The sequence below is a fragment of the Nicotiana attenuata genome, unplaced genomic scaffold (assembly GCF_001879085.1).
Source record: "Nicotiana attenuata strain UT unplaced genomic scaffold, NIATTr2, whole genome shotgun sequence".
NCBI classification, from domain to species: domain Eukaryota; kingdom Viridiplantae; phylum Streptophyta; class Magnoliopsida; order Solanales; family Solanaceae; genus Nicotiana; species Nicotiana attenuata.
Window position 1 is genome coordinate 36,405 of NW_017672221.1, and position 14,098 is coordinate 50,502.

Consider the following 14,098-nt stretch of genomic DNA (forward strand, 5'->3'; position numbering starts at 1 on the left):
CACTGCTCGATTTGCAGATTGTCGATCCGATGAGACACGTTTTTCAAAATTAGAGGGAGAAATTGGTGAAACCAAATGAGAAATTTTGTGGAAAATCCATCATTGTCTTATCTTGATCCACATACCTCTATTTGTGAAAAAGAGGTGCAAAAGATTATTCATTCGCAGAAAATGATAAATCAAATGCAAGACGCATTTACAGATCTGAAAAGGATAACAAAATCACATATCCATATAGAGAATGTTCCAATCTGTATTGATGTCCTTGTTGGACAATCTTCTAGTGTCATAGCTGATGAATCGAAAAACAAAGAAAGCGTGGTAGACCATTGGGTTCTAAAATCGAAATTCTAGAAAAAGAAAAATAAATGATGAGGTTGACACTACGAAAGAATCTCATAAAGAAACCCATGATTTAACCAATCTTGAGATTCGTGAGGAAATCACTGAGCCTGAGACTCAAGAAAATAAGGAACTATCAATAAATCCAATCGATATTGAGATAGATTTGAATCGGTTGGATATAGTGGTGGATTATGTCTTTGCATATAATGCATTATGCAAGATAATGAGGATCTTAAACCTCACACTATTGGAGAATGTCGACAAAGACGTGATTGGCCAAAATGGCAAGAAGCAATCCAATCCAATCTGAGTTGGATTCACTTGCGAAATGTGAAGTTTTTGAGTCTGCAGTCCAAACACCTAATGGTGTTAAGCCTGTTGGCTATAAATGGGTCTTAGTGAAAAATGAGAAAAATGAGGTACAAAGATATAAGGCACGCCTTGTTGCACAAGTATTTTCACAAAGGCTTGGTGTCGATTATGAAGAGGCATATTCACCTGTTATGGATGCAATAACATTTCGTTATCTCATTAGTTTTGTTGTCCATGAAAATCTTGACATGCATTTAATGGATGTGGTTACAACCTACCTTTATGGCTCACTTGATAATGAGATATACATGAAAATTCTCGAGGGATTTAAAATGCCTGACGCACATAATTCAAAGTCTCGGGAAATATTTTCAATCAAATTGCAAAGATCTTTGTATGGCCAAAAGCAATCAGGACGAACGTGGTATAATCGTCTTAGTGAGTATTTATTAAAGAAAAGTTATATAAATAATACCATTTGTCCATGTATTTTTATAAAGAAAATAACATCGGAATTTCTTGTACTTGCCGTATACGTCGATGACATAAACCTTATTGGAACTCCTATAGAGCTCCAAAAGGGAATTGATAATTTAAGAAGGAATTCGAGATGAAAGATCTCGGAAAGACAAAATTATGTCTCGCTTCGCAAATTAAACATTTGGCAAACGGGGTTTTTGTTCATCAATCTGCCTAGAAAAAAAAGGTATTGAAACGGTTTTACATGGATGGAGCACATCTATTAAGTACTCCGATGATTGTTCGATCACTTGATGTGAATAAGGATCCGTTCCGACCTCAAGAAAAGAATGAAGAGCTACTTGGTCCTGAAGTACCATATCTTAGTGCAATTGGTGCATTAATGTATCTTGTTAATACAACAAGGCCTTACATAACTTTTTCAATTAATATCTTAGCAAGATATAGCTATGCTCCTACAAGGAGACATTGGAATAGAATCAAACATATAATGCGGTATCTAAAAGGGACTACCGATATGGGCTTATTTTATGGCAATAATTGCAGTCCCGATCTTGTTGGTTATGCCGATGCTGGGTATTTATCTGACCCACACAAGGCTTGATCTCAAACATGTTATGTGTTCACATGTGGAGGCACTGCCATATCTTGACGATCGACCAAGCAATCAATCGTGGCTACTTCGTCTAATCATGCTGAGATAATTGCCATTCATGAAGCAAGTTGAGAATGTGTGTGGTTGAGGTCTATAATACATCTTATTCGAGACAAATGTGGTCAGAAGTGTGACAAACTACCCACGATTTTGTATGAAGACAATGCGGCATGCATAGCCCAATTGAAGAGAGGATCCATAAAAGGAGATAGAACAAAGCACATTTCACCAAAGTTATTTTTGACACATGATTTTCAAAAGAATGGTGATATCAATGTGCAAAAGAATCGTTCAAGTGATAATATGACTGATTTGTTCACCAAATCTCTACCGACATCAACCTTCAAGAAGCTAGAATACAAGATTGGGATGCGAAGGCTCAAGGATGTGAATTGATGCTCTTATCAGGGGGAGTTAATACGCGTTATACTCTTTTTCCCTTACAAGGTTTTGTCCCACTGAGTTTTCCTTGCAAGATTTTTAACGAGGCAACCAAAAGGCGTATTTCTAAACATGTGTACTATTTTTCCTTCTCTAGAATTTTTTTTCCCACTGGGTTTTATTTTAGTTAAGGTTTTAACGAGGCACATTATCTGTTGAATAGACATTCAAGAAGGAGTGTTATAAATAGAATTGTATTTAAGGTGAATGTCTATATTTTAGAGAGATTTTAGGGGTTTTACTTGGTGGCTAAATCACTCTTTCCCTATAAATAAAGGGGTCCTATTTCATTGTAATTCATCCAAATAAATAAGAATTCTCTCTCTTTCTAGTTTACAATATTCTTCTTTATTGTTTCATTACAAGAAAGGACTTTTTCAATATATTCCTAAGAGGTTGTTATGGAAAAAAATTCTTCCTTTTAGTTTAAATATCCCATGTCCAGAATTCATTGGTCCGAATATCTGATTAATCTAAATTTGTAAAGTAAGAGTTATAACAGAAAGATTATCTATTTTAGGAGCTCGAATCTGAAACCTCTAATCGGGGAATAATTTCTTATATTTTCTATTAGGCATAGCAGCTAAACCTCTATTTTAGGAGCTCGAATCTGAAACCTCTAATCGGGGAATAATTTCTTATATTTTCTATTAGGCATAGCAGCTAAACCTGTAGGCCATCTAGACAATCAGTCAAACAAGAACTCATCACATGTGATTCAGAAAGGTACATGGCATTGGAGTTATTTTACTCTTCATTTAATACTTGCTAGACACAGGAATAGGTAAATGACCAAATATTACTACAAATCCTAAAATCAAGCATGTTACTCTACATTGAGAGAAGTTATGCACACAAGGAGGGGTACGATGTAACTTGTGAATGCAAACGATTCTATTGGAAAAAAAAAAATCATCGTTCACGATGGCAAATGAACCAAAGATTAAAAATTCATGTATTTCGAAATCTAAGAAGTCATGAGTTAACCCTACAAATGAAATAGGAATTGAAAGAGTAAATATAATTTGCCCCAGGAAAATTGTTTTTAATTGCAAAATTTAGTACAATACAGTAAAGGACAAAACAAGGATTGCGTATAATAATACATTTTTTTTGTATATTTCTACTTATAGAACTTTAAATATAGTTGTCTGTTCGAACAAGATATAAAAAGTATAGATTAAATGGAATCTCAAAAAGTCCCACGTTCAAGATATTACTCAGTAACATTCTCCGAGTTCTCTCATACTAATGGCATAAAGATGCCTTCTTGACGTGAAGTGCTCGCAAGTTGACTTGAACACCACTTTTACAAAAACGTGGCGTGAAATTCAAGAGCGTATCGACCTCCAAAAACGATCCAACTACTTACAATCTCTTCCTCACAAAATTTTATTTTTCTCCATATTATTATCTTATTATATTATTTTTTTTTAAGTTCTGTTTGGGGATGCACTTTCAAGTATCACACCATAACTCTCATTGCATCAAATCAAAGGATTTGAAAGGGGTAAAAGGCTTTCACTCATTTATCCATTCCTTTATGTCCACAGCATAGGTTCTATTCATCTTTCTCCTCTTAGTATCTGGGCTATTAGGTGTGGAATTTGTAAATGACTCAACTCCTGAATCATCAGTTTTGTAACTTAGGCATGTAGCATCCAACACACCAATTGGACTTTGAGGAACAAAAGGGGTTGAACCTTTATCAAAATCACTTAGCAAAGATGATTCTTGAATCAATTCAATACACTTGTTTACTCTATCCTGCAAAATAGTCACAAAAGGAAAGGAGAAAACTTTACCATTTTAATCAAATGTGAAGTTAATCAACATGAAATGATTGGATTGAATAGTGATCAACAATTTTACCTTTTGTACTTGCTGCACAAGAGCAGATATTGCTTTCTCAAGGCAAACTGTCTCAGTTTTCACCACAACAGAGATTGCTACTGCTGCTGCAATCTCAGAGTGCTTGAATTCCAAGAAGTGAATTCCTACATTCAATTTTCACCCACCTAAAAGTTTCAGTAACAATCTTCCATTTTCACCAATTCAATCATAGATAGAATGATCTCAATCAAGATCAACTTCACCTTTTAGTGTTCTTAATATAACTTTTACTGCTTTAGTGATTAAAGATCTTGAAGCAATTTGATCACCATTTATCTTCTTAATGAAATAATCAATGAATGTGAATGGAGTGATTGCATGCATTCTCCATTTCAATGTGCTTAATATAAGAAGCTCCATTCTTTGTATGGTTCTTGCTTCAAATACAAATCTTGCTTCCTTTGTCTGTCAATAATCATTACAAATTCAAAACAATTATTAGATCAGTACCAAATTAATAAATCAAGGTATTCAAACTTAATTTGCTGTCTTCGCGTAACAGGTAAAGTTGTTGCCATGCATGTGACCAGGAGGTCACTGACAGCATCTTGCAAAAATACAGGGTAAGGCTGCATACAATAGACTCTTGTGGTCCGGTCCGTCTCTTCCCCGGACCCCGGGGGAGCTTAGTGCACTGGACTGCCCTTTTTATTCAAACTTAATTTGATGTAAATGTTCACCTGCAGATCTAGAGATAGAGGAACTATAGTCTCTTCCATTTTAGCTGCCAGAGACAAACAGGCTATAGCCAATAACTGAATCATCCATACTTTTCCCTTCTATAAAACAAGCAAATATTATTAGAAATGTGATTAAATAAAACTAAATATAAAATTTTGATGATCAAAAACTTACAGGTAAGTCATAGGCAGAAAGAAACCTATCAAGGTAGTTCACAGACAAATATAAACAGAGTGGCCCAAAATTGAAATGTGAATGAACCTGCATGCAATAACAATATATAATCAAATATTTTACAATATGAAACTTTAGTTTTACCAGTCAAGCAAAACAAGACAAGAATAAATGTGAAAATTCAGTCAAAGACAGCTTAGAATTGAATGAAGTAGGAAAAAGCTGAAGTATATATATATATATATAGAAACATATTTAACGTACCAAATTTACCTGACAATTCAACCAAAAAAAAACAAAAAGATCCTACCAAACGTTCATTTCACTTTTCTTGTAAATAATAAATATACAGTGAATGCTTTTACAGTATAAAGTAAAAGCCAAGAATTATATCATCATATCCCTCCCACCCCCTTCAAGCCCATCTTTCCTACAAATTACAATACCAAAATACAAAATCTAACCTAGCTCCTCGATTATTCTATTTTTTTTATAAGGATCTCCTCGATTATTCTACTGGATACATGCTATCAGAATCGGATCTACCATGTTAGCTACACGTTAACGTGAATCCAGTAGCTTTTGCCTATATATATCAAGAAATTCATTAAATATCTACTACAAGCATTTGACTGTAGATCTAGTTATTATTTTGTATATATATAAACTTGAGATCATCGTAAAAAACTCATAAACTTCAGATCCTGAATCTGCTTCCGCTTCTACCTCCCAGAAATAGCTTTGCCTCCGGTATCAACCACCCCTTTTGAAACAAGAAAATACATTATGTAAATTTTCATTCACTATTCACTACCGATCTAAACTTGAAAGTGAGATCTAGTTAACTAAAGTAAATAATAATCAGTAATTAAAAAATCGCAGTAATCATCCAAGATCTGAATTATATATACTCTAATGGATTAATAAAAGACGAACAAACCTTGCCAATCCAATCAAGAATCTGCTCTCTAATCTCAATATCCAACTTCCCATTTCTCAATTTGTCAAGGTAATCACCACAAGGCATATGTTGATTCTCTTTCTCAATCATTAAATTCACACAATCTTCACTCTGTAATAGCATAACAGCCACAAATGTCTCCTCCCCCAAAAAACTATGGTTTTCTTGACTGCTTTGATTATTCTTAACATACCATTTTCCAACATCATCGTTATTGTCATTGCAAAATATGATATTGTTATCTTCAGCACAAAGAAGGCTAGAAATTGCAGAATTCATACTGGCTGCCATTGAAATAAATACCTTATAGATCGTATGTGTATATATATATAAATATGTAAATACTATCACCCTCAAAACAAGTATATTTAATGTATGTAAATCGATCTCTAGTTTAATGAGACATTGCAAATAAACAGAAAGATGAATTTCTAGTAGAAATAACAATGAAAAAATGGTAATAAAAGAGTAGAAAATGAAGCAGTGGAGTTCGTTTGGTGATAGAACTGTGAAGAGATATAGCGGCAATAACAAAGGGTGTCCTTTATATAGGATTTTAGAGAGAGAAATATGGGGTGGGGTTTAAGTGCGTGGGTGGGTGGGTGAGAGGTTTATTTGAATTTTTATTTTATTTTAAATCAGTAATGCAAGAGGAGAAATTAAATGGGGTTGGAAGATAGAGAAATGAAGACAGGGACCAACGTATATCTATAGGTATGAGTACCCAAAATCAATAGCTTTTACTTGGATCGTACATTGCGTTAAAAATTTGCTCAACAAATATAAATAATTAATTTCCAACAAAGTCAATTAAATGAGTTAGTGGTACGTTTCTGAAGTCCTGAATTTACCTCTACATGAAGAAGTAAAAAACATAAAATTAAAGAGAAATTTGTTTAGACATTTATGTCATATAGCTAAAGTAATATTTGCAATAAATTACAAAAATAATAGCATAAATATTTATTGTATATATTGAATTATAGTTAATATTTTTACTCATAAATCTTTAACTTATTTTGTGAGTGAAATTTATGTCCCAGTAAAAGGAGCGGATGATGCCAACCAACTCGATAAAGATATTTAGATATAAAAAGATAAAGAAAAATGTGTTAAGCTAGTATTTTACGATCAACTCGCTCCCGAAGACTAATTTTCAAATACTCTTTTCTTGCTTCAACTTAAAATAAATTTCTTAGTTTAAATCATATATCTATCTATTTATATCTATCTATCTATGTCTATACTATATTAAAAGTATGAAGGCCCTTAGTGAAATGTCGTTCGCATTTTCTACCCTTTTAAAATAGAATTCACATTGGACAAAATAGTCCTTTGGATTATTCTCCTAATATTTAGAATTAGTCATTTAATTAATTTCCTACTATTTAGGAATAGTCATTTAATTATATAAGTCTAAGCTAAATAAAAGAATAATATCTTTCCAAAAAGGAATCGAAATAGTTTTCAATTATACCTTATTACAAAAGGAAATTCTAACTGACAAAATCTCAGTAGAGATTCACACTAAATCGACATTGCATGTGACTGAGAAGAAGAAGAAGAAGATGAGTAGGAGAAGAGAGTAGCTAAGAGAAGAAGAGACAATTTTGTTATTTCTACTGTAAAGGTCGGTGCAGTGTAACTTCCTTTAATACAAGACCTCTCACCCGAGACACATGTGTGATGAGGGTAAAAAGACTAAAATACCCCTAAGGTAAAAAGACTAAAATACCCACAACTATCAAGTATCACTAACTGATTATTCAACACTCCCCCTCAAGCTGGAGGTTAGAACACATCCAACACTCCAAGCTTGGAAACTAAGGAATGATGTTGAGCTGCAGACAATCCTTTAGTGAGAAAATCTGCAAGTTGCATTGTTGAACTAACATGATGTGGTGTGAGGAGCCCAGACTTGATCTTCTGTCTTACAAAGTGACAATCTATTTCAATGTGCTTAGTCCGCTCATGGAAAATTGGATTTTATGCAATTTGAATGGCTGCCTTGTTGTCACAAAACAGTTTGACTGGTTTGGAAATAGTCATCTTCAATTCCTCTAGGAGCCCTGATAGCCAGGCAACTTCTGTTGTCACTGCTGCCATGCTTCTATATTCTGCTTCTGCTGAACTTCTACTGACTGTTTGCTGCTTTTTTGATTTCCGTGAGATTAAAGAGCTCCCTAACTTGACAATATAACCTGTCCCGGATCTCCTAGTATTAGGACAGGCTGCCCAATCTGCATCATAGTAGGCAGTCAAAGTGTCAATTGGCTTTGTCTGCAGAAGAACTCCTAAACCTGGTGCTCCTTTTATGTATTTAACCACCCTCAAAGCCGCATCCATGTGAGATGTTTTGGGTTTTGCATGAACTGACTCAATGTTTGTAATGCAAAACTAATGTCAGGTCGTGTAATTGTCAAATACAAGAGCTTTCCAATCAACCTTTGGTATGAAGTAATGTCCTTTAAGTCTGGATCTCCTCTCCTTCCCACATGAGCATCAAACTCAATTGTGGTGAGTTTTTGATTCATCTCTAGAGGTGTTGAAACAGGTTTGGAACCACTCATACCAACACTTGAGATCAACTCAAGTGCATACTTCCTCTGATTCAGTAAAATTCCCTTTTTTTATCTGAGCACCTCAATTCCAAGGAAGTATCTTAGCTCACCCAGATCTTTCACCTTGAATTGACTCTGCAGTGTCCTTTTAGCATCATTAACTAGTTTGGAACTGCTCCCAGTAATTAGCAAATCATCCACATAAACAAGTATAATGACCAAATTTGAACCTTCCCTTTTACGGAACAATGAATGGTCATAATTGCTCTGCAGATAGCCATGTATTACTAATGCCTCTGTTAGCTTAATGTTCCATTGTCTTGATGCTTGTTTCAGCCCATAGAGTGACTTCAACAATCTACATACTTTCTTCTCCCCCTGTTTATGCAACCCCTGTGGTAGTCCCATATATACTTCTTTATATAAGTCCCCTTGTAAAAAAGCATTATTCACATCCATTTGATACAAATCCCATCCTTTGGCTGCAGCAATGCTAATGATGGTTCTAATAGTTACCATCTTTGCTACTGGAGAGAATGTCTCATGGTAGTCCAACCACTCTTTCTAATTGTATCGCTTTGCTACTAACCTGGCCTTGAACCTTTCTAACTCTCCATTTGCTTTATGCTTTATTTTATAAACCCATTTTGATCCAATAGCCTGCTTTCCTGGTGGCAAGTCTACCAGTTCCCATGTGTTATTCTCTTCTAGTGCAGTTATCTCCTGTTGCATTGCCTCAATCCACCTGTCATATTGTGCTACCTCCTTAAAAGAGCTAGGCTCAACGTATGCTGAGAAAGCCTTTAAGTATGATTGATATCCTGTAGTGAGGTTAACATATGAGAGTCCTTGAGAGATAGGATAAGTTGTTTCCTGTGAATTTCCCTGGTGCCACATAGTCCTTCATCCATATAGGTGGTCTAGATGTTCTTACTGATTTTCTAACATTCATCTCTTCTTCTGCTGGTGAGGTTTCTTCAGTTTCCTCAACTATATTTGCAGCTAAGGAATCTGAACTCATGCTGGTGTCTGCTTCTTCCCGATTCAGTGGTTGCAACTGATCTATACTCTCCTCATTCAATTCCTTATGCAAATGCTCTTGTGGTGCTGTGTGTGTAATATTTGGAGGTATGTTTTCAATTTGTGTGGGATGAGTTTGAATATCAATATGTGTTAATGCAGGAGGATCTTGTGGGAATATATCTTCTAAATCTGAAGCCATTCCTTTGAAAGGAAATACCTGTTCTCTAAACACAACATCTCTGCTTACTAGAAATGTTCTATTCTCCAAATCATATAGTCTGTAACCTTTCTGAGTCTCTAAATAGCCTATCAGAACAACTCTCCTTGCTCTTGGTGCAAACTTGTCTCCTCTAGGTAGAGTGCTTGCAAAACATAAACATCCAAAGACCTTAAGATGGTCAATTCTTGATGTCTTCTTATAGAGCATCTCATAAGGTGACTTTCCTGATAAAACAGAAGTTGGCCATTTGTTTATCAAGTAAACTGATGTCCTAATACAGTCACCCCAGAATCTATTTGGTAATGAGCTCTGAAATTTCAATGCTCTGGCTACCTCCAATATATTGCTTGTGTTTTCTCTCTACCACCCCATTCTGTTGGGGTGTGTATGGACAACTGCTTTGATGCACTATCCTCAATGAACTCATTAATTCATTACACTTAGAGTTAAAGAATTCAGTGTCATTGTCTGACCTTAATTTCTTTACATTCAGATTAAACTGGTTGTGTACCATAGCAAAAAAATCCTTTAGCACTACAAACACTTCACACTTTGACTGCAGTAAACTTACCCAAGTATATATGCTAAAATCATCAACTAGTGTTACAAAGTAATGTTTCTTATCATATGTTGGTATCCTGTGAGGACCCCAAAAATTTACAAGTACTACTTGGAAAATTTGTTCTGTTTTATTGCTACTATGCTGAAATGGAAGTCTATTCTGCTTGGCCAAATGACACACTTCACAGTTGTGTTGTATCCTGGCATCTACCTTATTCTTTAGCAGAGGGATATGTTGCATTGCAACAGCTGAAGGATGACCCAGCCTGAGATGCCATAGTGCTGATTCGTCCTGCACTTGCACAACATTGCCTGCTATAACTGGAAATTCCTTACTGATTTCCTTTTTCAACAAGTATAAGCCATTGTGTTCTTTACCAATCCCCAGAACCTTCCCACTGTAGAGACCCTGAAACACACAAAAATGTGGGAAAAATGCAGCACAACAAGATAGCTCCTTAGTCAGTTTAGACACTGACATTAGATTGAATTTAAAATCAGGCACATGTAGAACATCTTTCAGTATCAATTCATCTAACATCTTCACATTCCCTGTATGTTCTACATTACATTTCCCCCTGTAGGTACTTGTACAGCACTATTATTCTGATTTTTAATCTTTCTTATATTATCTAGTACTTCCTTATGAGGTGTAACATGATGTGAAGCACCAGTGTCAATTATCCAATCATAGTCAAATGCTTTGGACAAAAAAAAAGGTATACCTGTCATTAAGGTATGACATTCACCTAGTTCAGGATCTGGTTTGTTTATAAGGTTCAGCAATTGTTTGTACTGTTCTTCTATAAAAAGATGCCCTTGCATCTGAGAATTGGTGTCAGAACTTCCTCCTTCTCTTGTTGATACATTAGCATATCCCTTTACTCCAGTGTTCTGAGGCTTCCTTTTACTTTTGAAGTCTGGTGGATAGCCTATGATCTTATAGCAATTTTCCTTCAAGCGACCTTTATACCCACAGTAGTCACATATGAGGCCTGGTTTCTTTGCAGCCTTGAAGCCTTGCCCTCTTCCAGCTAGCATAGTTAAAGGTTCCTTATCTGAACCAGCTATACTAAGTGTACGTTGACTTTCTTCTTGAACTGCTAGTGCATAAGCTTGATTTACAGTCAATACAGGTGTTTTCAGAAGAATTTGACTTCTCACATGACTGTAACTCTCGTTCAAACCAACAAGGAATTGTAACAAACACAGGTTTTTGAACTGATCCAGAAAAGGTCTAGTTTCCTCATAGTCACACCCTGCTCCTGGTACCATCAGATCCATTTCATCCCACAAATCTTTCATTTTAGTATAGTAAGTTATTATAGAATCTGTTCCTTGTCTTAGGGTTCCTATTGTTAACCACAAATGATAGAACCTAGTAAGATTTGATTTGTTAAATCGCTCTTTAAATTCATTCCATACCTTTCTCGCATCAGATGCATAGATGATACTAGGTTGTAATTCTGCAGAAACAGTGTGACCGATCCACGAAAGCACTACAACATTGCATCGTTCCCATTGATGCCCTAATGGACCTCTGTAAGAGCTTTTCAAGCATGTTCCGTCGATGAACCCTAGCTTATTCTTCACCAACAATGCCATCCTCATCGATCTGCTCCATAATGCATAATTCTCAGGTCCTGTGAGCTTGATGTCGATCAGTGTTATCCCAAGCGTGTCTGTTTGTTGCAAAAACAACGAGTGATTGTGATCAATTTGCAGATTTTCAGTTTCCGCCATGACAGACCAGCTCAAGCTTCAACAATGGCTGTCAATTTGGAATTTTGAAATCCTTGATCTAGCTTCAAATTGCCCGCTCTGATACCATGACAAAATCTCAGTAGAGATTCACACTAAATTGACATTGCATGTGATTGAGAAGAAGAAGATGAGTAGGAGAAGAGAGTAGCTAAGAGAAGAAGAGACAATTCTGTTATTTCTACTGTAAAGGTCGGTGTAGTGTAACTTCCTTTAATACAAGACCTCTCACACGAGACACATGTGTGATGAGGGAAAAAAGACTAAAATACCCTTAAGGTAAAAAGACTAAAATACCCCCAACTATCCAGTATCACTAACAGATTATTCAACACTAACTGTTGTTATGGGAAACTTTTCGGCAATTTTGCTGATTATCAAACAAAAGTAGGAACTTTTCTTTTACCCTTTTTATTTACATTATAAATTGTAAAAAACTTTTCGGCGAACTTTTAGATTATCAAACAATTCGGAACTTTTCTTTTACCCCTATTTATTTGTATTTTGGATTGTAGAAATGTTATGATTCTACTTTAAATACAATTTAATTTATTCTTGTAAAGTGGCAAGTTCGTTTAATTTCTTTAGATCTCTACAATATTATTTTTAATAAGAACTTATATTCAAAACAAAGAATATAATAACTAAAATAATTATTTGTGTATGAACACTGACATTTCATCTTACACTTCAATTACGTACTATATCTTCAAAATAATATACATCTAAATTAATAAAATTAATTTATAATGAATAATAGGTCAAACTAAAGCATATTCTTTGTATGAAAATTGAAGTTGGACATAAATTTGTGATATTTGAAAAACAAATATTTAAAGTTAAGTTCAGAAAGGTATTTGAAAATCATGTTTACCTTTTTAAGTTGTTTCCTAAAATATTTAAAGGTTATAGACTGTTGTAAGCAATGTTAACACAAGTTTCTTTCTTTATAAAATTAGCTAAACGAAATCAACATTCTTTACTTTAAGGAACTTATACTATTTTCTTTAATTTTTATTTTATAATTCAAGATACTTTTTAAAAAATGTTTATGTGATTTTAAAAAGTTTTTACTCATGACATGGAATACACACAACACGCGTACAAAGCCCTTCAAAAAATCATTCGTTTTTTATACCCCTTTAAAATAGAGTTTCTAATGGACAAAATAGCCATTATCATCTTATTATTTTTCTAATAATTAGGAGTTTCAATAAAAATTTAACTATTAAATATTTTTTTAATTTAAATTATATAAAAACTACTAATATTAGGAAATTAAATATTTCCATAACTATAATATTCTTAGCATATTGTAGAAGAAGAAATCATAATTGGGCGTTCGTGACTTCTTTAGAAGTCCTTGTTTTCATAAAATAGGAATTATTTCAAAGAAAAATAAAATAATCCGTAGTCTTTATTCTCATAATAATAAAAAATTAAAATTGAACAACTAAATTGGGGTAGAAAAAGTAATAAATATTTCTGGCATAATAAAAAAAGGTTTAATTTGAGCACCGAAGTTAGCTGCCAAGCATTTTTTTTTCTACTGATTAAGATAATATACACGCGTTGCATCATAAGATTAGTATCTATACTATATTAAAAGCACGAAGGCCCTATAGAAATGTCGTTCGCCTTTTTTACCCTTCGTAAGTGCATTATATATTGGATATAATTGTAATTATAATAACTATTTTTTTGGGAGAAAAAATAAAATTGTTGTGTACCTACTTAGAGTTTACATTGTTTGGGATTCTTTGGTTTTTGTTTCCTTTAGCTTTAGGATTCTTAAGATTCTTTTTTTTTTTAGTTATGGTATTTTTCTTTCGTTGTCCCTTTTTGTACTGGTCTATTGTTCCTTTTGTGTCTATTTAGGATTCAATTTCTATGGTCTCTTTGGTGTAGGTTTAGTATGCAATATTTAAATTGGTTTAGTTATTTTTTATTTTTTGTATTTATATTTCAAATTATTTTTCGCTATTTATATTTAGTCACGATTATTAAATTATAGTAAAACTTTTTACTGA

The 14,098-nt window shown here is 34.0% G+C and overlaps 2 protein-coding genes across 2 annotated transcripts; both read right to left on the reverse strand.

Annotated features, from left to right (window-relative positions):
- Positions 1-3,254: 3,254 nt before the first annotated feature.
- Positions 3,255-6,457, reverse strand: LOC109212362 (cyclin-D2-1-like). The gene is made up of 6 exons (XM_019375996.1): positions 5,922-6,457; positions 4,982-5,068; positions 4,807-4,905; positions 4,330-4,531; positions 4,106-4,230; positions 3,255-4,000 (listed from the first exon to the last, which is right to left on the reverse strand). The coding sequence occupies exons 1-6, from the start codon at positions 6,231-6,233 to the stop codon at positions 3,755-3,757; spliced, it is 1,071 nt and encodes a 356-aa protein (XP_019231541.1). The 5' UTR covers positions 6,234-6,457; the 3' UTR covers positions 3,255-3,754.
- Positions 6,458-9,067: 2,610 nt separating this feature from the next.
- On the reverse strand, positions 9,068-12,050 carry LOC109212359. Its single transcript, XM_019375993.1, has 4 exons — positions 10,878-12,050; positions 10,519-10,716; positions 9,438-10,055; positions 9,068-9,388 (listed from the first exon to the last, which is right to left on the reverse strand). The coding sequence occupies exons 1-4, from the start codon at positions 12,048-12,050 to the stop codon at positions 9,068-9,070; spliced, it is 2,310 nt and encodes a 769-aa protein (XP_019231538.1).
- Positions 12,051-14,098: the final 2,048 nt, after the last annotated feature.